The sequence below is a fragment of the Pinus tabuliformis genome, chromosome 1_1 (genome assembly GCF_031772625.1).
Source record: "Pinus tabuliformis cultivar Carrire ecotype Pingquan chromosome 1_1, CPIR1, whole genome shotgun sequence".
In the NCBI taxonomy this organism is placed as follows: domain Eukaryota; kingdom Viridiplantae; phylum Streptophyta; class Pinopsida; order Pinales; family Pinaceae; genus Pinus; species Pinus tabuliformis.
The window spans coordinates 566,066,832-566,091,931 of NC_142297.1; the positions used below are offsets into that span (position 1 = coordinate 566,066,832).

General features: G+C 38.2%; 2 protein-coding genes and 1 pseudogene across 4 annotated transcripts; all 3 read left to right on the plus strand.

Moving 5' to 3' along the window:
- The first annotated feature begins 2,204 nt into the window (after positions 1–2,204).
- Positions 2,205–18,428, plus strand: LOC149214420 (uncharacterized). Of its 2 annotated transcripts, XM_089392300.1 has the most exons (4): positions 2,577–2,633; positions 6,914–6,990; positions 13,291–17,837; positions 18,009–18,428. In XM_089392300.1, exon 3 carries the CDS (start codon positions 15,077–15,079, stop codon positions 17,798–17,800), a length of 2,724 nt encoding a protein of 907 aa, XP_089248426.1. In that variant the 5' UTR covers positions 2,577–2,633; positions 6,914–6,990; positions 13,291–15,076; the 3' UTR covers positions 17,801–17,837; positions 18,009–18,428. The 2 variants fall into 2 exon arrangements, with proteins under 2 accessions (XP_089248427.1, XP_089248426.1); XM_089392301.1 differs by lacking the exon at positions 13,291–17,837 and having other exon boundaries at positions 2,205–2,633.
- Positions 9,984–13,105, plus strand: LOC149214421 (replication protein A 70 kDa DNA-binding subunit A-like). Its single transcript, XM_089392302.1, has 2 exons — positions 9,984–11,099; positions 11,214–13,105. The coding sequence occupies exons 1-2, from the start codon at positions 10,831–10,833 to the stop codon at positions 12,733–12,735; spliced, it is 1,791 nt and encodes a 596-aa protein (XP_089248428.1). The 5' UTR covers positions 9,984–10,830; the 3' UTR covers positions 12,736–13,105.
- A 3,071-nt stretch (positions 18,429–21,499) lies between the features above and the next one.
- Positions 21,500–22,307, plus strand: LOC149214422 (protein NDL1-like; annotated as a pseudogene). Its single transcript, XR_016250923.1, has 2 exons — positions 21,500–21,557; positions 21,666–22,307. The product of XR_016250923.1 is annotated as a protein NDL1-like (transcript).
- The last annotated feature ends 2,793 nt before the right edge of the window (positions 22,308–25,100 follow it).

Genomic DNA, 25,100 nt, shown 5'->3' on the forward strand with positions numbered 1-25,100 from the left:
AGATTCCATACATCATTACATAGGCACATTCCTATAAAAGATTTCATATCTCATTTCCCCTCCAAACTTTAGACTGCGCCTTGTTTCTCTCCCTTGTAACTTCATTTCCATTCATTCCAATTTCATTTTAACACAACTCACATGCAAAATATTACAAATAAATTTCCACACTTAATTTACATATTACAAATCCTAACAAAATATACATTTTGCAGGTTCATTACTGCTTCTTCAGGTCTTCGATGCCTCCAACAAATTTCGATGCAAATTCAAATATGGAATGACAACCACAATGTTCTTCAAAATATTATATTTCTTCTCTAACCTCTTTCGTTACAATTTACTACTTGTATTTTCCAACTGAAACTTGAAAAATGATGTTTCAAGATGAAATACCATTCTGATAGTTTATGTCTTTACAACCAATTCATTATCAATGGGTTTTAACATATTTAAAAAAAATCAATTTATTTTAATGAATATAATACATGTTTTAAATATATCTCGATATTAATTAAAATTTTCGTTTAAATAATGATTTATTAAATAACCCTATCCAAATTGATATGGATACCCAGTTGTTGTTCACCTGGATTCATTTGTTTGCCTTCACCTTCAACTAGGCAATCTTTATCCAGATACAAAGGTGTTTAAAGAACTTCAATGGCTATTTATGACTATTTTTATTCCATTTTATAGCTACTTTAATCCCCGAATAGGGTTTTAGGCATGGCTTCCTCAATTGAAACTCATTATCATCAACCTGTTCACCTGGATTCATTTGTTTACCTTCACCTTCAACTAGGAAATCTTTATCCAGATACAAAGGTGTTTAAGCAACTTCAATGGCTATTTATAACGATTTTTATTCCATTTTATAGCCACTTTAACCCCCGAATAGGGTTTTAAGCATGGCTTCCTCAATTGAAACTCATTATCATCGACCCTTTCTTTCAAAAATGCCCATTCACATTTCAATATTCCTCCACACTATATGCATTACAGCGTTTCCTTTGCAACATTAGGTGCAAATGCTAGTTATGCTTAATTAACAAAACCAATCAACCATAAAGCTATACTGCGTATCATTACGTCTCATCATCCAATCTTCCACTTGGATTCTCTTCTCAACAACTTTCATTGTGAAAAAGATCAAAAGATAGTTTTTTTATTTTTAAAGCTGCAGATGGCCAATCATGATTAATAAATAAATAATAGTTACCAAAACCACAACATAGTTTTATGTATGAAATTGTCGTCATCGACATATCAACCGTATCCAAATCCAATTAAAACAATTACGTGTTCAGAGAATTTTCCTAAGATTTTCTTCATCACAATGGTTTGATAATGGTGTTTCACCATTAGAATTATGAGGAGCATCTATATAAGGAGTTGTCTAACTAGGCGGAGGAATTGCTTGGATAGTCAAAAGTCGCTGGAATTTGAGCAAAAAAATTTCAAAAATCTTGTAGAGACAGTGTTTGAATCATGTTTTTGATGGTGGAAATGGATTCAGCACCATCAAAAACGTCTAGGACAGCTAAAATTTTGAAGTTTAACAATTATAACTTGGATTTACAAAAATTCTTGTCGGATTTTCTCTAAATATGACCCGAATTTCCATAACTTTCCGGGCAACTCCTCCACCTCATTAAACTACGCATATATATAATCAGCAGCATGATCATAAGAAACCCCATGTGAAACATGGTGTGTTAGGCCGTAAGAGCCCATGTGGGTATTGACTTTGAATCCATAGTTTATTCAAGTGAGTACTTCATTATTATTATATTCATTATGAAAAATAATAATAATTAAAAGCCACATACATGAACATCAAGACCGCTGTGAGCAACATAGGAGAATGTTAGGAAAATGCAAAATTTCAAAGTCCTTGGGATGCTTTAAAAAAAAAGAGGTCATGGAACAACGTTAAAAAAATAGTCATTAAGATAACGTTACGTGGTGGGATGTTGACAAATCATAAAAGAAATGTTAAGACATTTGTGGGGTCTTATTCAAATAAATAAATATAAAAGATGTTATTTAATTATTATTACTATATTTTAGAGTTTATTACTATTTTTAGGCCGATAGGCCTTTCTTTGAAAGGGACCTTTCGTCGTCCTACTCCTTCTGACGCTGACACCTGGCGAAATTCGTCTCTGTTCAGGAAACTACTATAGGTTGACACCTGGCGAACTTAGTCTTCGTTCAGGAAACGACTACCTCAGACACCTGCCGCTCTTCGTCTTTGTTCAGGAATATCGGCCTGCATATCGGCCTCTCTGCAAAGAAGGGGCGGAGGTATTCATGGATGCCGCCGCCCCACTGACTGAGCCTTGGCATAGTTGAAGGATGCGCCCGCGCCTGGCGGAACAGAAAACACCCGGTTACCACTTGTCACGTTCGCACTATCATCTTCCATACGCCACCTTGAGGCGCCTTAAAGCATTTCTTTATTGATGAGGCGTGGAGAGAAGCGACATCACCCCGCTACCATTAAATCCCTATTCGTATTTCCCTATTCGGTTCCAATCCGATCGTCTTTGTTTGGTCTCGACCTGAAGCCTGCCACAGCAAATTTGAACTCCTCAGACGTCTCACTGCATCGATATCCGGTATCCAAGGTATGTAGTTTTTGCCTTTTAATGTCTAGCTTCATAATCTCTGAATCTGAAATAGGTTTTTAACGGGTTTTTTTGGGGGTTCTTCTTTGTTTGATTTACTGGTATGTGCACAAACATCATTTGTTCGCATGTGGTGTTTAGTTCAAGCCACGAGTGGCATGTGTTAGGGTATGGCCTCTTGCTGGTTGAAATGAGAGGCATATGATTTTTCATATTTACGGAAAGCAGGCGAAAATGCATCGATTAAAGATTCTGATAGAAATTCCAATACGATGTTAACCGTTGGCATAATTGGTTGGATATGGCTGAGTGCATTGGTTAAATATATTTGTGTTTTTTTAATTCCATTCACGGGCTTGACAATACTGGTGCTTAGTAATTGTTTTGAAAGTGCTTCCTTTAAACACCCGAAGCATTCCAATTAGCCCGAATAAATCAGGCACAACCAGTGGCCCGTTCTCACTAGCAAGCAGCCCTCAAGGGGAGGTACATTTCTATCAAAGTTACCCAGTTGTTTCACCTGGTCCCAATTACTTATCTCTGTCTCCAGTGGATTTGAACCTGGGTGGGTAGCTTGACATATCACTGCCTTTGCCCACTGAACCAGGACCCCATTGGCAAGGGAGGGGCTATAGTTTTCGATTGTATGTGAAGGCGTTTACAGTAGAGCCATTTATTTCTGTTTTCATTTAGTTTTACTTCAGATACAACTGAGGCGTAAAAGATCTGTTAGATGGGGTAATAGTTGTCGTCATTTCTGTTGTAACTTGGCACACATCTTTGATTTAAGACCTTTTTCTTTTTAAAATTTTGTTGATGCAATGCACAACTCAGGATACCCACTACACACTTCCCCTCGATCTGTGAGGGTCATACTAAGGGCTACACACTTCCCCTCGAGCCCCCAACACTGGTTTTTTTAAGCTTGGTAACATACTTAAAAATATGATAGTGTGCTTGCTGCTTTTGTGTTTGAGAGGCTCTAGAAAATGACTATGAAAAACCACAAATGCTGCATAAACACTAAACAGATCTGGTCACCAAATCAACCTGTTGCTCACATCCTCGTTGCCCGTAATAATCTTCCTGCTGAAAATGCCCTAAAACTTGCTCCCAATATTCCATTTCTTGGAGTGCTTGCTGCTGCTGTAGGAAGACTTTCTTGCTGAAGAAAGTGTGATGAATGAGTCAACACTGTTTACCCTTTCAACTAAGGTGCGAGCTTTGAGTCTTGTTTAAGAGCCTTTGTGTAGGTCTTGTCATTTTTACATATAATGCACCTCCATTCACATGAGCCCCCAACACTCGTTTGTTTGAGCTTGGTAACATACTTAAAAATATGATAGTGTGCTTGCTGCTTTTGTGTTTGAGAGGCTCTAGAAAATGACTATGAAAAACCACAAATGCTGCATAAACACTAAACAGATCTGGTCACCAAATCAACCTGTTGCTCACATCCTCGTTGCCCGTAATAATCTTCCTGCTGAAAATGCCCTAAAACTTGCTCCCAATATTCCATTTCTTGGAGTGCTTGCTGCTGCTGTAGGAAGACTTTCTTGCTGAAGAAAGTGTGATGAATGAGTGAAAGAAGTGCTTTTTTATAGAAAAAGAGGATCTTGGACTGCTTGCTGCTGCTCTAGGAAGTTTTTCTTGCTCAAGAATGTGCGAGGAATGTGTGAATGAAGTGCTTTCTTATAGAAAAAGAGGCTGTTAGGGCTTCTAGAGAATTCTAAATTTTATTTTTTAACCGACTGTAAAAGTCAGTTAATTAAGTCTGTTGAGTGATTAGATCTATTTATTAGTTATTATTAAATGATCTAAGGGTTCCATGCCTTTCGTGGGTGCTTGGATGGGGCCCAAAAGCCAAGCAAAAAGTCACAAAAACACATCCTTTTTTGGCTGAAACAGCATGCAAACGCTGCTGGTTGTACCAGTTTCTGCATTTCTGGGCATTTCTGGGACTGGTACATAGCCTGGGCAAGCATTTTTTGCAGCTTAGTGCAGAACCAATGCCTTACAGAGAGGAATGACCTTGAATCAATGGCTCATACGGATGCTAAGAGCTGATGTATAGGAAGGATAATCAAATCTATACCTTGATTAAAATGGTGGTTGAAGTTTGTGTTTGACACTTTTGTTTGACTGATTTCCGGTTGGCAGCAAAGTAACTTGTCAGGGTTCATGGTCATGGCCAAGGGGATTACAAGAGGATTTCTATTTGTGGAAATTAGGGTTTGAATGAATGTTAAGGTACTTCGTTGATATTAAAATCTCAATGACAATTATGGTTCAGTGATTTTGGGTTCAAATTTCAATTCTCAGTCATAAATGACAATATTATAATGTTCATAACTTCATCTTGGTGGGTCGGTTGGTTTGACATCGGTTGAACATTAGAGTAGAAGAGTTAGAAAACAGAAATTCTGATCCTGGAAATTTGAATTTGCCATTGGCCCAATAAAGAAAATGTTGATTACTGCTTTCTGTTGCTACCTACTACAGTGAATATCTTTGTGCCCAAATGAATAAATGGTAGTGGCTGTGGGAGTGTAAAGACAATAAAAATTCCCAATAAAAAAGTTGCAGGTTTCTATTGCCTAAAAATAGGCTACTCAAGTGTTTCTTTTTTTAAGATTAAGTCTGTTGAGTGATTAGATCTATTTATTAGTTATTATTAAATGATCTAAGGGTTCCATGCCTTTCGTGGGTGCTTGGATGGGGCCCAAAAGCCAAGCAAAAAGTCACAAAAACACATCCTTTTTTGGCTGAAACAGCATGCAAACGCTGCTGGTTGTACCAGTTTCTGCATTTCTGGGCATTTCTGGGACTGGTACATAGCCTGGGCAAGCATTTTGTGCAGCTTAGTGCAGAACCAATGCCTTACAGAGAGGAATGACCTTGAATCAATGGCTCATACGGATGCTAAGAGCTGATGTATAGGAAGGATAATCAAATCTATACCTTGATTAAAATGGTGGTTGAAGTTTGTGTTTGACACTTTTGTTTGACTGATTTCCGGTTGGCAGCAAAGTAAGTTGTCAGGGTTCATGGTCATGGCCAAGGGGATTACAAGAGGATTTCTATTTGTGGAAATTAGGGTTTGAATGAATGTTGGGGTACTTCGTTGATATTAAAATCTCAATGACAATTATGGTTCAGTGATTTTGGGTTCAAATTTCAATTCTCAGTCATAAATGACAATATTATAATGTTCATAACTTCATCTTGGTGGGTGGGTTGGTTTGACATCGGTTGAACATTAGAGTAGAAGAGTTAGAAAACAGAAATTCTGATCCTGGAAATTTGAATTTGGCATTGGCCCAATAAAGAAAATGCTGATTACTGCTTTCTGTTGCTACCTACTACAGTGAATATCTTTGTGCCCAAATGAATAAATGGTTGTGGCTGTGGGAGTGTAAAGACAATAAAAATTCCCAATAAAAAAGTTGCAGGTTTCTATTGCCTAAAAATAGGCTACTCAAGTGTTTCTTTTTTTAAGACCTGCCTAAATATTTGAGGGTCCACATTGGATCTGTTAATGGCTGAACAGATGCTAAGAGATGATGTGGAGGACAATAGAATATAATCATTTGCAGTCCAGATTGCATCTGTTGATGGGTGAGCAGATGCTAAGAGATGATGTGTAGGAAGGATAATATAATATTATTATTTGTAAAATAATAAAATTTATTCTTATGTTTTTTCACCAAAAAACTACAATGAATAAGCTATATGAATATGTCAAGCAAACCAGACATCAATTAAAATAGTTGATAAAAGGGTAAGAGCCATTGGTGCTCCCAAACTTGAATGAACATAAGATATGCCCTCTACATATATTTATTTTATGCTCAATTTTTTTGTTTCTGGGTAAACACGACCTTTTACATGTTGATTTACTGCGCTGCTACACACGAGCTGTGAAATCCATATGTCTTCTCTCAGTATAGAAGGTAGTTATCTTATTTTTTTCCTTTTTAGTATTTTATTTTTTCCCCAAAACTTTCGTTTTATTTCAAAAAAATTCAGAGCTTCATTTACGGTGACATGTTCATGTTTTATGACTCCTAACTTTCAGAGCGCTGTAAATCAGAATGTTCCGTTGTAGACTAAAACCAAACAATGTTTATACATCTGTCTCATTTATTAGAAGTTTCAATCTTTATCTACCAAGAGATGTACATTGACATGTTGGTTTGCAGAAGAGCCATGGCCTTGTTCTCAGAATTCTGTTATTCGAGTGTTTTCTTAGTGTTCTCTTCTGTGTTTTTCACTGGCAGGGACAGAGCTGTTTCCAGGTTCATAAATTGTTCGCCCAAGTTCCCAGTTTCTCAGAATTCTTCTGTTTACCTTGCAGGTTAGTGCTCTTAAGCGCAAATGCCGTGCCTGTGTTTCTTTCTATTGTTCCTGTCCATGGTTTTTGGACCAATTTGGTGATTACATAAGCTTTATTGTCTCGGATGCTTCTTTACCTATTCTGAAATAAACCTAGAATAAACTATATAATGTATTGATTTAATCTGATTCCTCAAAGCATTAGATGGAAAGTTCTCCTATTTTTACAATTAGGTTATTTCTATTTTTCTCTCAACCTATGCTGTTGCTTTCATGGTTCTATTTCCAAACATTACGGAGACTTTAAAAAGGACTGTTTAATCAATAAGTGTGAATATGTGAACTGAAAAAATTATGCGGTCGATAAAACTGTAATTCGTGGGGTGGATAAAGTGTTAAAATCTGTCAAATTCACCTAAGAGTTACCTAGGAGTGCCGGATGCTTTAATTACCATTTATATCCGCCAGTGCTTTCAATGTGATTACGAACCCTGCCCCTACGGTTCACTTTGCACATAGTAGGTCGGAACTTTACTTCTCCCATGGTCCTCAAACTGCACATGGGCTTATCATGTGGATAACTCGCAAAGGCATCGTCTGAAAATTGATTCGGGTGCTTTTAATATTACCTTCTTTGTTTCAATTTCATCTGAAATCCATGTGGGCGTTCGAGAATAAGCTTCTAATTGCTTTGAAATTAATCTGGGTATTTGGGTATGGCCAGCCTTGAAATCTACTCTTTAAGAAAACAACACTCACAGGCCTTTTGATATCTAGGTGATCGAGATTGTCACAGAGATTTTCACCAGTTGTTGGGATTGAACTTGTAGTCCCACTAGAACATATGATGATGTCAAGGGAAGAGAACAAGGATGTACAGGCCCCGGACTCGTCTGCCATTGAGGCTCCATGCCCTCTTGCAGAACCAGGAGATGGTTGTGGTGATAATAATAACGATGGAGATGTGGTTGTTTCTGCTTCTCAAGAAGAAGCCAAAATGATCAATAGTAACATCAAGAAGGATGGGTGGGAAGCAGCTCGTGCATGGTTGATGACATTGCCCAGGCGGAGGAATGTCATGCACAATGAGATCGAAGATTGGCTTCATAACAACAAGCACAATCTCTCTAGAGAAATCATCACAATGCCGCGGCAACATCTTTACCGATACCTTGTCAACCAGCACAAGCTCATTCGCAGAGCTGACCAGCCACAGTCGCCCCAACAACAGGTACTCACTTTTATCTTTTTTGTTTTTTGATAAGTATGCTTTTGCTTAAGACAGTAGGAGATATGAACCCCACTTCATAATACAGGACAATACCCACTTTAACAGGAAGAGTGATTTGAACTTTGTACCTTTACCGACTGATCATGCAGTAATACCTTTAATCTCAATCTAATTCTGAATTTCCATTTATATGGGTGTACTATAGTTCTGATTTTCCATTTATTTGGATGCGGTGTAATTCTGAATTTTCATTTAGTTGGCTTTCACAGGATAGATTTATGCCTTTTCTTTTCCAAAATTTCCATATAATATCTCGTGTGAAACCCAAAAGATATTTCCCCACATTTGTGGAAGGCATCTCGTGTGCCAAATACAGAGGGGTTTGAGCTAACTGAATTACCAGCAACATTGGCTGCAACTGGTTGAGCTAAATGGTAGATTATGTTTTTATCAACAACCGTTCTATTATTTTTTCAACTCTTTGTGTGGTCATGGAGGTCCTCTTTTTGGTCTTTTTGGTCTTGTGCAACTTAAATCTATTTCAATTTCCAGGTTTTTATATTTGCAAGTTTTTGCAGTTTTTTTAAATCTGATTTATTAAATTTTTTAATAGGCAATTTTGAAATTGTGTTCTCATAATTGAGTGATTTAGTCAGATGGGTTAATTTGAGTGGTTGACTGCTTTACCCTTCTTGCACAAAGTTTTTGGGTAGATCCCAGCTTGCCTGTCTCTGTTGCATGCCTCACTTGATATCTCTACCAGGTCAGGTACTATAATTTATTCTACCAGGTCAGGTACTATAATTTATTTTGATGAATTTATATTATGTACCATCTGCAAAATGCAAGAGAAAGTACCTGAAGTTTCTCTATGAGTTTTTCGAAAAAAACATAATTGCATTAAGAGAGATGAGGTGCACTCTACAATTAATGCAAAAGATTTATTGCTTCTGTGACATGCATGCATAAACCAGGAAAAAAACTGATCGAAAAAGCAAATAAGGTATATCACATATATCATGTGCATACATAACCCAAGATAAAAGTGCTGACCAAACAAACAAAATAAATGGGCATATATCCATCATAACCTATATACTTTAAACATTGAAAATTTTGTGTAGAAGCTTTTTTAGATCTCTTTTTTGTGGTTAAGAGATTTAAGAAAACCTTCGTACTATTCGCCTTGCAGGCATGTAAAGGACAGACTCAGTATTGCATTTCTAAATTTGCACCTTCTGTTCTATTTATGTTTGAAGCTATTTTGCGTAGACACTGCCTTCTTAAATGAAAGGTTACTTGTCAGAAAACAGTTGAGGATAAATTTTGTGTAGAAACTGTTGAACTTTCCATAAGAAAGCAAAACAGTGAACACTTTGCAGAAAGCGAAAGTGAAGGAAAATCATTCTCAAACATGTAGTGGCAATTTAACTAAGTACCTTGAAATTAAGAGTTATTTGAGGAAACAATTTGCATGTAATGCTCTGTATCGGTGAGAATATGTTTTCACTTGTGCTATAAGTAATGTGCCGAGCTGATTTGGAGGACTCTGGGTGTCACTAGGACCAACAAAATAATACCCATGGTGCCTTGATTGCCAGTGTATATGCCTACAGCCATGCTAGAACTTTTACTTTCACATCAAGTTGATGTAATTCCATGTTTATTAGGCACCAATATGTTCTCACCAGGGCTTGGGAGGTCTGTACTAGCTGCTTAAATTTTTTTGAACATTACCTGCAGGCTGCTCCCTATTTTGTTCAGAGGCATATTTTCCTGTTTTTCCTGGGCACAACTAGGGCTAGAATTTCGTCACCTAAGAAATATGGTGTATCGCAATGCAAACACAAATGGCAGACAACATTTGTAAATGGATAACCAAGAGATTTTTCTTTCAACTTTCCCCCTTACAGTACGGGGCTTAAGTTGAAACGATTTTAAGTAGTTTCAATATCATCCTCACTTAACACCTGTTCTGTCAGCGCAATTGTTAAGCACTCACCCCTACTTTCCTCTGTGGTGAACATGTCTCCAACATCAACATTTGCTGGTTTTCAAGGAGAACACAGTCCGTAGTAGGGGCATGTTCTCATGATCTATCTATTTATTGGGCTGAGGCTCCTCCCTAATTCTCTTCAACACATGTCATTCACCTCTGAATTCTGCATGTGTGGTGCATAAGAAACTGACATACTAACAACACCAATAGACAAAACATGGTGTGAGCACACATTTTTAGAGCAAATTTCCATGGTCCACACCTAAGGATAGGTAGGAGGCGAGGTCATCGGAAGCCCTTCATTTCAGTGCATGAAATTACATAAGTTAGTAATGCTAAAATTATATTGAAACTGCCCACATCCTTTCCCCTTTCACATCATACTCCATTTGCCTCTTTTTAACTTTGTACAAAAAGAAAATGGGAATTGATTTACTCCTCTTCTCCAGATCGCTGCATTTAGATGGGTTGGCCAAGCTGCAAATAAATATAAACTGCCCATCAACATTTAGCCTTCTTAGATTAGATTCCGCATTCATGTCACATCTTCTTTGACTATAATTCTGTATTGTGGTAAAATTGATGAATTGCAGGTACTCCTATCACAAGAAAAAGAAACCTCTTGTTCTATTATGGAGACAACCTTGACACCGAATGCCATTCCTCTATTGCTGAATGGTTGCACCGAGATTCAACCACAACTTCAGATAATCGATGTGGGTTCCGTTACCTCATTGAAAACAACATCCTCGCACTTCCACATTACTCTATCTGATGGAGCACATCAACATAAGACTTTGCTACCATCCGCATATGGCCCACAAGTTGTCTCTGGAGACATCCAAATTGGATCAATAATTCTGCTCAAAAAAGCAGCTTGCACAGTGCTCCAAAATTCCTCGTAAGACCCACCATTTGAAATCACCCTCTTTTACTTTACCCGCCTAGCCGTTTTTTGCAACAAAAGAAGGAAAATGCAATCTTTATTAATTCATTTCTTACTTGTTTACATAAGGTCCATCCGAGTCGTCGAGCTTGAAGTTGTGAAGCGCTCAGCAGTGTTGATGAAGGACACATCGACGCTGCAACATGCACAGGCGGGTTCAACCCAATTTAGCTCTTCGTCAGCTGAAGATACCTTGCCCTCTTTAGTTACTCCACCACCTACGGCAACAACTACAACAATTCCGTTCACGGCACTCAACCCTTACCGAAAGTATTGGTCTATCCAAGGTCGAGCATCTGCGAAGACATCATTGAAGGCATACAACAATGTGCGAGGCTCAGGAAAAGTTTTCGGATTTGACCTTATCAACCGTGATAAGGAAGAGATCCACCTTTCTGCATTTGCTGAACTGGCCGAATCCCTTTACAATCTAATTCAGGTTGGGCAACTATACATTGTATCAAATGGCACAGTGAGAGAAGCAAATCCAAACTACAACCATCTCAAGAACAAATGGGAGATTTACTTGTCTGCTGCTTCCATTATCAATCCATGTCCTACAGATGATCCAACATTTCCCTACCAAAGCTTTCACTTCAAGAATATTGCTGAAGTAAGAAATGCAACTCCAAATACAAATGTAGATGTCATTGGTGTTGTTACTTCCACGTCACCTGCATCAACAATTCGACGAAAAGATGGAAGTGAGACATTAAGGAAAACACTCATACTAAAGGACATGTCGGGTTTTAGCATTGATGTAACATTATGGGGAGACCACTGTGACTATATCGGACAGCATCTTTCTGAATTCTACTCTTTTGACAACCCACCAATTCTTGCAATCAAAGGAGGCCGCGTGTCTGAATTTAATGGCACCACAATAGGGACAATACCAACGAGCACTCTCACAATAAATCCACAGGTTGAAGAAACTCAACAACTACATGCATGGTTCCGTGAAACCGGCTATAGCTCTTCTTCTCCATCTTTGAGTAGAAACTATGGTGTTGCTTCGAAACGTGCCCTGCCACGAAAGACGTTTCATGAAATTGCTTGCATGCAGCCCTCTGATAAAGCGGTCTGGGTTTCAGTTCGAGCAACAATTACTGCTCTTCATATGGATGACTTCTACTTTCTAGCATGCCCACTAGATTTCAATGGCAAGCAATGCATGAAGAAGGTTGTGGAGCATTCTAACAATCTTTGGCATTGTACAAAATGTAACGGTGACTTCCCAGAATGCGACTACCGTTACAAACTCAAAATTGAGCTACATGACCACACCGGGAATCTACAGAACGTCACAGTTTTCAATGATGCAGGGAACGAGCTCATGGGCATCACAGCTAAAGACTTGTTCCTACTTTCTATCGAACCAACTGATCTACAACAAATTTGTGGCCGGATTTCAGGGCATCGCTTCCAGCTAACACTTTCCATTAAAACAGATTACTTCAACGGTGTTCAACGCTTGCAACCAATACTGATCAATTCAGAGGAAATTCAATATGCCTCTGCATGCAAGGAAGCGCTCACTGACATTCAAGCACTATCCGCTTCAAAACGACCTATTGTTCGCCGCCTGTGAAATTTTTATTAGGGCTTCATCTACCACGCCTGTTTGTACATAAAGAAACATTTCCACACAACTAATTGTCTCATCTTTGTAAATTACACACCCATGTTATTATGATGAACCTTGTAGTTTTTTACAGGTTTCATTGCAAATACTCTCTTCCAGTCATTCCAACATATGTATGTTTGCCATTTACATTTTACGTAATATAAATATCAACATTTGTAAAGAGTCACTATGTGTCTCGTTCGTTCTCTACATGCTAGACACTGATCCCTTGCTTGCTAAGCTATTCATTTTATCGCTCAAACATAAGAAACAAAAGTTTTTTAAAGTAAAGGGAACGAAATATTTTGATTCTTGTTTCTCTCCTCTCAATGATAGATACTGAAATAACATATGCTTTCAATCTACCTTTCTTCACCGATGTTGAACTAAGAAACATTTAAATCTATGTTCAAAATATAATGTTCCAATTTCACAATGGATGTGCACCCAATAAAATGAGATACCAAACATGCACTACTTGTTTACGAAAACTAACAACTATTACTTGTACTTGTTTAGATATGCCACCCAACAATCAACTTGCGGCCAAAAACAAGCGGCGGCGTATTCTTTATGCACAACAAAAGGATCGAATAAATGCACGGCGTCGACTACTTTATGAACAGCACAAAAACCCTACTACTTCCTCTACATCCCTTCCCACCTCAAATGCTCTCCCACCTATACAAACCAACCCAGCACACGTTCATCATATCCAATATAACCCTCCCCTTAACGAAGAGCACCGTTGCTTTCGAGAAAGGATTGATGGACTTTCTACCTTGCATGTTTGCACAACATGCAAGGAAGCATACCCAGGAATGAAAACAAAGCTCTTCAACAATAGACTCTCTTGTTTTCGCTGTGCGTCATCTAAATCGACCAATCGTTTTTCTGAACTGAACAACATGGACCCTGGAGAACAACCCTATGTCCTTCACCAATTAACCCAAGTTGAAGAAATTCTCATTGCATGTGTCAACCCCATTCTACAAGTCACTCATTCCCGTGGTGGTCAATATAAATATAGTGGCCATACAATTAGCTTCCCTCAAGATATTACCAGTATTGCCAAATACTTACCCCGGATGCTCTCTGAGTTAGACATCCTCATTGTGAAAAGGCAAAATCCATCTGAAAAGGCTTACGAATTCTACGTTTGCAAATCACGTGTCCTTGCAGCCCTTGAATACAAAATAAAATATGACCCTTACTACCGTGATGTTCAATTGAATTCATCTACAATTTCTACACTGCCAGATCTCCCTACAGACATTTCTTCTCTTCTCCACAGTGTAACCACCTCCTCTTTTGAACCCCAACAAACCACTACTGATTCCACTTATAATCCTGATGATGTCATGCTACCTCCATTAGAAATCCAACCCTCTTCTTTCGTTCCAGTCCTCCCAAATTCATGTACCGAGCGTGACCACATTTGTAACTATTTGCACTCGACCCATTCAAGTTCAACAAGCTCTATCGATTGGCCTCCAATATCTCCAACCGCTATAAATGAATACAACACCATCGGCCTCCTTGCCATGGCATTCCCCACGCTCTTCCCTACAGGCATTGCAATGATCATGCAACCAAGACTTACAAAAGTTGAAATGCATGAATATGCTTTGCACTTGCTTCACTACCATGATAACCGCTTTGGCCAACACCCAAGATTCCGCTACTATCTTTATAACATTCTAATGCGCCACCGTAGCCAAGCAACAGCCAATGTCTTCGTGAAGAAGTACATTGAGAACAACTTGCCAACAACGGTATCAGACCTACGCCAATGTCTTCATGACTCTCCAGATTCAAGGTTGCCAGAGCAAATAATGAGGTTTGGGTCAGCTCTACGAGGAACACGGTCTTTCTGGAACAAACGCCGAGCTGAGCTTACTGACATGATCACGCAAATAGGAAGCCCAACATTCTTCTTCACTCTCAGTGCAGCTGATACTAAATGGCATGACTTGCACACGATCATGCCCACAAGTGTTCATTCCACTCCAGTCAACCCCTTCCAATGGAAAATCCAAAACATAATTAAAAACCCACATCTAACAGCACAATATATGCATTGTAGATTTACAATTTTCCTTGAAGAAATCCTTCAAAAAGGCCTCCATGCAACCGACTACTGGTGCAGGTATTATTTAATATCCATATCCCTCTACGTTAATTTTATACATTGCTTATACATGTATTAACTGAATGAACCCTTCATGTTATATTCAGATACGAATGGCAACATAGAGGATCCGCACACATCCATGGCTTCCTTTGGCTACAAAATGCACCAGACATGGACACACTTAATTGGGACAATGCAATGGAAGTTGCTAATGCACAGAAATATTTCGACCACTACGTCACTGCTTGGAATCCACGTCAGGCAGAACACCGAACTATTCCGCTTCACCAGTCAACAATTCATAACCCGTGTTTCCTTGACACAGCAGCAATATTCGCATCCAATCAATTTGAAGACTACACAGAGCTTGTCAACTGCGTCCAACGACATACAAAATGTCATGAATCTTCCTGTCTTCGTAAGAAAGACAATGTGCTTAGCTGCCGATATGGAGTACCGTGGGAATTGAACTCCACTTCTTCACTTTTCATTGATGATAAGGGTCATAAAACCTATGTCCCTGCTCGCAATGATGAAAGATTGAATATTCACAACGCCGATCTACTCTCTATTTGGAGAGCAAATGTTGATTTCCAGCCAGTCCTTTCTCGCCATGCTGTATTGAAATATATTTCAAAATATGCAACAAAAGCAGAGACAAGATCTGAGAGCTACCGTCAAATGCTATCGCGACTATCACAAAGTGCCCTCCCAGAAGCACCTACTAGTGGTGTCATCCGGAAACTCCTTACAGAAACCATTGCAGATAGAGACATTTGTGCACAAGAAATATGCCATATGTTACAAAAGCTACCTCTCTCTCTTTGCAGCCGTACATTCCGTTCTTTGAATGTCAACAGGACTGTTTTCAAACGTGTTTCCCAAGATACTGAAAATCCTGGTTCGACACCAAACTTTATCGTTGCGTATATGAACAGGCCTGCCTCACTAGAAGCACTGCCCCTCCTTGAAGCTGCTCGCTCGTGGTCATATTCTTCCCAACGAAGAAACAACCACTGGAAACACATATTTCCCCCAAGGATTGTACATGTCTTGCCCCATTACAATGTCATTCCTTCCTCTACTAATCCTTCTTATGCCACCTTCTGTTGGAGTGAATTACTCTTGTATTTCCCCTTCCGAACACTCCCTGATGATATTGGTTCAACTGATGCAGAAATTATAGCACATTGGGAACAAAAACAGGGTGCATATACACCATGGCATGTCCATCGCGAACCCGAAAACCCACAAAGCCCACCTACTGAAGATCAACCTACACCACACACCCCCCCTGATTCCATTCAGATGGATGAATGGCAAATCCTCTCTCAACTACACCCAGGTTACAATATTGCAATTGATGACCTCGACATGATTGGCTACCGCGACTTCGATGTCAACCACAATTGGTCACAAAATACTGTCCCTCCCCCCTTGCAAGAAACTGCCATCAATTTCATTGAATTCAACCGCTCACCCATTCAAAACCAACATCAATCATTTTCCAACCTTCTCCATGAGCATACATTATCCCCTACCCAAAGAATAGCTTTCACCGCTGTTTTTTCACACTTCAAAACCCCTTCGCCAAAAACCCCACGGAAGATCATCGTACAAGGAACAGCTGGCACAGGAAAATCCCATTTGATTAAATGCCTTCACCAAGCATTTGTGGAAAACTCGCCAGCCAACAAAAACCCTTTATTGTTACTTGCACCAACCGGCGTTGCAGCTTTCAACATAAATGCCCTCACAATTCATTCTGCCCTTCATATCCCTATCCAGACAATGCATCCTCTCGAAGGCCAGCCGCTCCTACACCTGCAAGAGCAACTCCGTCATGTAGAATACATCCTCATTGACGAAATGAGCTTCATTGGTCCAAAAATGCTTTCTCGCATTGACGATCGTCTAAGAGAGGCATTCCCTCTTCATCGGAATACACCATTTGGTAATCGCTCAATTATCCTTGTCGGAGATTTAGGCCAGCTCCCACCTGTAAAAGACATTCCTTTATATGCTGGGACATCGCGTGGCACTGCACTTTGGCGCAGCTTCGACATATTCATAACACTTTCAACCGTTTTCCGTCAACAGGGAGCTAGCTTGTCCCAGGTTGCTTTCCGGCAAATACTTGCAAATCTTAGGAATGGAATATCTACACTTGAAGATTGGCAACATCTAATGTCAAGAACAAGTTCCTCTCTTACACCTGAAGAGAAATGCTCATTCAGCGAGTCCATGCACCTATTCGCAACAAACAACGCAGTTGTCTTGCATAATAAGAAAATGCTCAAACAATTGAACATCCCAGTAGCACTTTGCTCTGCGGAACAACAAAGACAGAAAAATCCTACTACAACAGAAGATGAGCACCTACCTGCAAAGGTGCTCTTATGCAATGAACAAAAAGTTATGCTCACCAGCAACTTATGGGTACATGCAGGCCTTGTCAATGGCGCGCTTGGGAAGGTCATCTCAATATTTTATTCAACTGACTCACAGCCCCCAGCATTACCATCCTTTGTGGTTGTTGACTTTCAACAATACAGAGGCACACCGTGGGACATTTCACACCCAACATATGTACCCATTCCTCCCATCACAAGGGGTACACGGCGTCAGATACCACTTCAAATGGCATGGGCTTTAACGATACACAAGTCACAAGGAATGACATTAGACAAAGCAACAGTGGACATCGGGACCAGAGAACGCCAAGGGCTAACATTCACTGCAATTTCAAGAGTGCGGTCACTATCGGACATACACATCAATCCAGCATTCCCATTCTCCCGTATTGCACAATTGCACAAGAATCCATATCTTAAGCGTAGACAGCAAGAGGAATCATTCCTTGCATCAAAATCTATCCAGGATAATACACTTTAGCCAATAATACAGCCTGCCTTCCAGAATTACCCACATGGTAAACACCAATCACTACATACAGAAGTTTCACATAGATTCCTTGCTATTACATTTAATTTCATATGATTTTAAACTCATTTGGAATCGTTTAATTTATTTCGCATTTTTAAACAAAATCGTCAAACATATTCATTGCCAATTACAGTGTTCCCTTTTCTGATGCCAACAGGTATGAATACATGCTTTTTACGACAATTGTACGACTGTTGCGAAGAAATCCAGCAACAAGAACTTACATTACAGGATATGCAGACAAGGATCCTGCCACAACCATCCATGCCACTATACCGTTTGCGCCCAGCAATTACGTTGTTAAAGAATATAAGGAAACTACTTAAGATTACAATTCACATCCATGAAAGGGATGCACACAGGCAGATGCGACATCAACTGCAGGAACAGCTCGCACAACATGGCACCACAATAAACACTAACTGGTGTTGCCGATGCCATGGCCCATCATGCATATATGATTAGCGGCTCATTCTTAATTACATCTCTACATAATGCTTTTATTGTACATATACTTACAAGCCAACAAAACTTTCATTGTATATATCTTTACTTATATATGGCATGTTTAGTTATATCTTAATAGAACTGTTCTCTGTTGTATGAACAAAGAGTATTCAAGTACATGGTCCACTGCTCTTTGTTTTGGGTTTTATGATTCAACCAACAACTTTTTGTATAAAGAAACACGTTTCTGACTTTAGATAGGTCGATGTTTATAACAACCTATTAGGGAAATTTTCATTCAGCTCTTTAATTCTTTCTATTAGTGTTGATAGGGTCAAAATCTGCAAATTGTTTTTTATCATTTACCCAGTTGATGACTAGCTCTGAATCTCTCAGTATCTGGATTTGAGCAGTACCTTTCTTAATTGTTAAATTTCCCAGTATCGAAAATGCACTTACCTCTGCCCAGTAGTTGGTACCTTCTGCCAATGCAGCTTTGAAACAGAAACTATGGTTTTCCTTCAGAAAAAACACACGTCCAGCACCACAAATCCCTGGAATTTATGGGAATTTCATGTCTCATGCATGTCAGATTCATATTTGCAATTAAAATAGTAGAGGTGTTTTCTTTATAATGAACTATTTCTTTTATTCTGGGCTCTTCACATGCTTGCTGATGCATGTTAGAGTGCCAAGTTTTCTGAGTTGAATTATTTTAGTTTCATCTTGTCTACATATGGCTCTTGGGCCTTTACTCCGTATGCTGTGTGGTCAGTTTTTCATCAAAGATTGGCTCATTTTATATTTTTATTTGGTTGGTAAATATTAACTCTTCACCTTTGCTCATCAAGTCCCTTGGGATGGACAATACGTTTTCAAGTATGTCACTTTCAGGTGTATTTGGATAGTATTGATATGCCTTGTGTGGAATTTTAGCTGTCTGGTTGCTTTGACCGCTTAACCATGAACTGCTGTCCCTTTCTTTTGACCATTTTCTATACCAACCAGAGGCACTGAATTTTTTGTTACACATGAGTAACTGGATATTGTTTCGCCTGGCCATCAGACCAGTGGTTTATAGATCTCTTTTCTGTGCTTTACGGTTCCATGATGTCATTGCTTTGATACTAAAAATATATGTTTTAATCTCTGGCCTGTGGTTCATGGATCTCTGTCCAGGGCTTGCATTTCCAGGATGCCAAATATTATCTGTTTTAACCTCTGACCTGTAGATCATGGGCCTCTGTTCCGGGCTTTGCACTTCCAGGATGCAAATGCTTTGATACCAAAACTATATGTTTTAACTAGCGAGAAGAAAATTTCTCCCATGGTTTAACAGATCTTAGAAATCAACACATTGCCCTGGATTGAATGCTATTTACAATATTGTTAAATAAAATGGAGTTGGCTTCAGTGTGATATTTTGGATTTTCTGGTGCGGAATCATGCCGAAAAAATTTGAGGTGAAATCTTGATTTGTGTTATTTAAACTGATTTTTTAACTGTATATTTAGATTCAGCAACTTAAAAAATTCCTAGAACACTTTAATTGTGCAGGGATTACCCATCAAACTTGTGATTTCAACAAAAAAATCACACTAAAAACAACTCCAAATAAAATTACTATAAACAAAACCATATATTTTTTTGCAAAAATATTGTGGCATTTACCGTGTACCACTAAAAGCTCCCACAACTGACAATATCTGAGCAAACAATCCTGCTACAGACTACAAGATGACTGTGTGTGAACAGTATAAAAGGAATAACACACCATCCTAATCCACAACATAAAATGCACAGAAGTATAGAGGGAAGAACCCTGTCCAGATTTAAAAGGGAAAAAAAAAAGAAGGACTATGACTACAAGATGACTGTGTGTGAACAGTATAAAAGGAATAACACACCATCCTAATCCACAACATAAAATGCACAGAAGTATAGAGGGAAGAATCCTGTCCAGATTTAAAAGGGAACAAAAAAAAGGACTATGATAATGGAGAGAAGAATGAATTATAGCGCAACAACTAACTGGAAAAAAAAAAGACTATTATAATGGAGAGGAATGAATAACTAATTGCCAAAATCGAAACTGCTCACTATTGAATAACTACTTGTCAAACAATATTAAATAACTACAAAATCATCCCCAGAAAAGGGCATCCTATAAGATTTCAAATCACAAAATCTGCTGTGTAAACCCTACCCAGCAGAGCGTGTTTCTGCCTTCTACCAGACTAGGAATCTTTCTCCACCACTTGATTGTTTTTCTTGTTTCTTCGACCGCATTTCCCCTACAAGGCATTGGATCTGATTGAACCAGTTTTATGTTGAAAGTTTATCTTAATCAATTGATAATATGCCATCTTCAGGGCATGAAATATTGCTGTTCTGTGTATACCTTGGAGATGTGAACCGAACAGCAAGGAGATTGCAGGTTACAAGACAATGCACTCTGTTTAAGCCTTTCATTTGACCCTGTTGAAAGCAAGATCCTCAAGGGCAGTTTTGAGTGATAACATGTCCCGGTGGTACCCTAATATATGCAGTTGCCAATAGTCACATGGGGATCTAATACTAACTCCTAACATGGGGATCTCTTGTGGCAGGTACTGTTTTTGGACAGCTTTGGAGATTGGAACCTCTGGTGCAGGAGAAATTTCAAACAATGTGTATAAATAGAAAGATGTAGGGCAACGGCATGAGATCAAGCTTCTGCATTCAACGTATTACATTCTTTTTAAAGGATTACTATATTGTTTTATTTCCTTTTCTTGCATCCTAATCTTTTACTGTAACAATTATGGTAGGATACCAAAGGGGAATAAATTACATGTGTTCCATTAGTTACCCTGTTGTGCTGGAGGGGAAGGATGGTATTATACCTAACCTAGAGTGTCATGTTCTGAATAATTCAATGGTGTCTGCTACTGGTAAAATGCAATGTGAGATCAGATATTACTTGGTGAAGGTTAACACAAGAGAGATAAAACAAAGTGGTGGTTTGTTACTCGTTTCAATTTGTGTGAAATGATGATAAGCAATGTATGCATCTCCAATTGCTTCTCGGAAATGGGGGAGATTTTGACACGGGGCTGCATCTGGATTAATATTGCCTGCAGGAGATATGATCTGACAGAAGGGTTGAAGAAATTGCAGTGTAGGACACTCATATCTGTAGGAGAAAACTCTCCATTTCATTCAGAAGCTCTTCACATGTGTGCCAAAATGGACAAAAAAATTCAATGCATTGGTTGAGGTGATAACATTTCACTTTCTCAAAGTTGATCTTTAAGATACTAAAACTTTCCTGTAGAGGCAAACTGACATCAACATGGCTGACATAATTGTTATTAATGCATGACAGGTCCAAGCTTGTGGATCACTTGTGACACAGGAACAACCCCATGCAATGTTAATCCCAATTGAATACTTTCTGATGGGATATGGCTTTTACAGGCCTCCTCCCCGGTTATTTTGCAGCTATGGGACTAGCACCAGTCCAACCAGTCCTTTAAGTCCGTCTTGCATCTCAGCTGAATTGCTGTCTCCTGAAAGTTTAGGTCTGAAGTTAAAACCGATCAAAACACGTGTTGCAGCTATGGATGATTAAGGAGGACTCTCAGACATGTAGTGGCAATTTAACTAAGTACCTTGAAACATTTTGCATGTAATGCTCTGTATTGGTGAGGGTCTGTTTTCACCTGAGCAATAAGTAATGTGTGGAGCTGATTTGGAGGACTATGTGTCTCATTAGGACCAACAAAACATTACCAATGGTGCCTTCACTGCCAATGTATAACTTTTACTTTGACATCGAGTTGATGTAATTCCATGTTTATTAGGCACCGATATGTTCTCACCATGGCTTGGGAGGTCTGTACTAGCTGCTTAAATTCTTTTGAAATTTTTTCAGAGGCATATTTTTCTGTTTTTCCAGGACACAATTGGGGCTACAATTTGGGCACCTAATAAATATGATGTATATGCTTTTGAAACCTAAAAATCTCCAAATAAAAAGCCTACAAGCATGAATAACATATATATTGATAATCCTTTCTCATATATTTTTTATTTTCACTTTTTTATTTTCACAGCACTAATGCCTTTACTGCTTTGCAATTTATGCCATACGAAGCTAATACAATTTACTGCAGTCCAAGTGGAGTCGGGAGTTTGACTATGTTTTAAGAGGAAACAGAGTCTAATCAGCAGAATCTGAATCAATCCCGATACTCCACCAACTATGCATCAAATTGTTGAGGTTGATATGAGGCTATAGTGGGTTTATATAAGGCTAAATAATTAATAAACATATTAATTTTAAAATCAATTACTTATTAAAAAAAATATCTTATATACAAGTTGGTTATACTAGCAATTGCATTCCTTATTTTAAAAAGATTTCCCAAAATATTGTGAAAATTTAAAATCATTTTCAAAATTTTAATAATCTTAATGTTTTAGTTGTAGTGTCAACCAGTAATGTAAGTGATTTGTTTTAATATTTGCAAATCACAAATTTCTCCGCTTTTCATTTACCATGTACAATGTTGTAATTTACTTTTTATTTAAAAAAAAAAACATGTTGCCAATAATCTCTATTGAATCTATTGAGCTTTAAGCATGAATGCGTTCTACACTTACTATATTGATATGAATGGTTTGGTTTTGGCTTTGTTCTTTTAATATCAAATGTACTGGTACAGGATGGTCAACATGGTTATTGCCTTCGTCACTACTGAGCTTTGTATATGCTTGACTATCTATACAATTTTCTTCCTTTCACTAATCCTATCGGCCTCTCTTTGTACCTTTTGGGACAATTGCTAGTCTTATCATACCCACAAATATGAATGCAAGATGTTTATTCAAATAACGTGGAAAGGACGGCTGACAAACAGAGCGAATGTACCCTGTGACTCTGACCACTGACAAATTTGAAGCACCAATCAAATTTAACGATTTTTTTCCAACTTTGATACTTCTTTTGAGCATTTTTAACCCCAAAAGGGAAAAAAATAAAAATAAATAAATTATTGATGAGTGGAAACTTTTCTCCACTTATTAGAAAATTTAATCGACAAATTCCATTCATACTGAAACTCTCACCTACGAGAAACCCACCGTCCTGTCGACTTTTGTTGGACCGTGAAATGCTTTTGGAAGTTTCACATCCAGTAAGGTTGAGAGGATGCATCCATTCAATGCAGACCCTCCTGTAAACGACACGTAATAGTCAGTGCATCTCATGCGGAAACCACTTTTAGCGAGTGGGCGACCAAGGTGGGGTCAGATACGCATTAAGTTCCAGTGTAAGTTGGAAACACGTCGATACATAATTCGAAAATGATGAGCACCCACGCGCCCTTTAAAACAGGCGTGAAAAAGCGACATATAAAAGAGATGCTAATGACCGCTCAAGTGACGGAGGAGCATCTTATTCTTGAAATGGGAAACAAATAATTGAAATGGGAAATGAATTAGATTTTTTATTTAAAACAATTGAAATGCGGAAGGAATTAGATTCTTTTGTTTTATAAGTAAATTAGTTTTGTTTCAGTTTAAAGATGAGAAAATTAAAAAAAAAAAAAATATATATATATATATATTTGTTTTGTGGATATAGATGGAAGTAGTTTTTTTTATAAAATTTAGAAAATAGACTAGATTTGTACCAGGAAAAATCAAAAGAAAGCTAAGACATTTTGAAGAAAAATAAAGAGTTTGGATTTTTTTTGGAAAATTCTCACTCATCCAAATTTTAGTAATTTTAGTAATGATAGAAGAGGATTTAGATATATGATTATTTATGAATGCATGTACTCGGTTTTTGCAAATTCAGAAGAAAAAATAAAAATATATGTTAGACATTTGTTGGAGATTTTGTGAATTCAAAATGTAATCAAAAAGTGAGAATGATTTAATGTTGCTTGCACACTCCAGCCATTAATCTTGTCCCAAGTCACGCAAGATCTGGACAGAGCTACGACATAGAGAAAAGAAGTGTGAAATTGTATTTCACACTCAATGGGGAAGACAAGGTTGAAGGGGAAAACCAACAGTGAATGCTGGAGATAGGGAGGACATGAGACATGTCCAAGAAAAGACTAGAAGCCTTAGAGATGAACAAGCAAAGAGATCCAGAAACTAGAGCCATTAGTGAATCTGAGGAAGAGTCTCCCACTAAAGATGAAGAACATGTCGAAAAGCCTACGGAAATTAAATTGATGAGGTCAATGATTGGGGCTATTTCGAGGCCTAAAACGGAGATACCTACCTACAAAGGTAGCTTGGAACCAGAAGAAGTAATAGATTGGATCAATGCTTTAGATAAACATTTTGAGTACGATGAGGTAGTTGAAGACAAACAGAGGAAGTTTCTTGTTACTAGATTGAAATGACAGACAATTGTTTGGTAGGATGGAGTCCAAGAATAAAGGAGAAGAAAGAACAAAGCCAAGATTGAATGCTAGAGCAAAATGGTGGTGATGATGAATGGTAAATTTTAGCCCAAAAATTACCAGTTGTCTTTATTCGAGAAAATTAAAAACTTGAAACAAAGGTCATTTATTGTTAAGGAGTACATTGAAGAATTTACAAGGTGAATATTAGAGTAGGATACATCGAAGAAACACTTAAAAAGGTTGTCAAATATATCAATGTGACTGTGGTTCGAGATCCAGATGAGTTTATCCTATTTTCACCCAAAACCGTAGAAGATGATTACCAATTCACCTTAAAAGCAGAGGAAAATTTGGCTAGAAAGAAAAGCCAAAGGAATAGAGGGAGGAATCCTGTA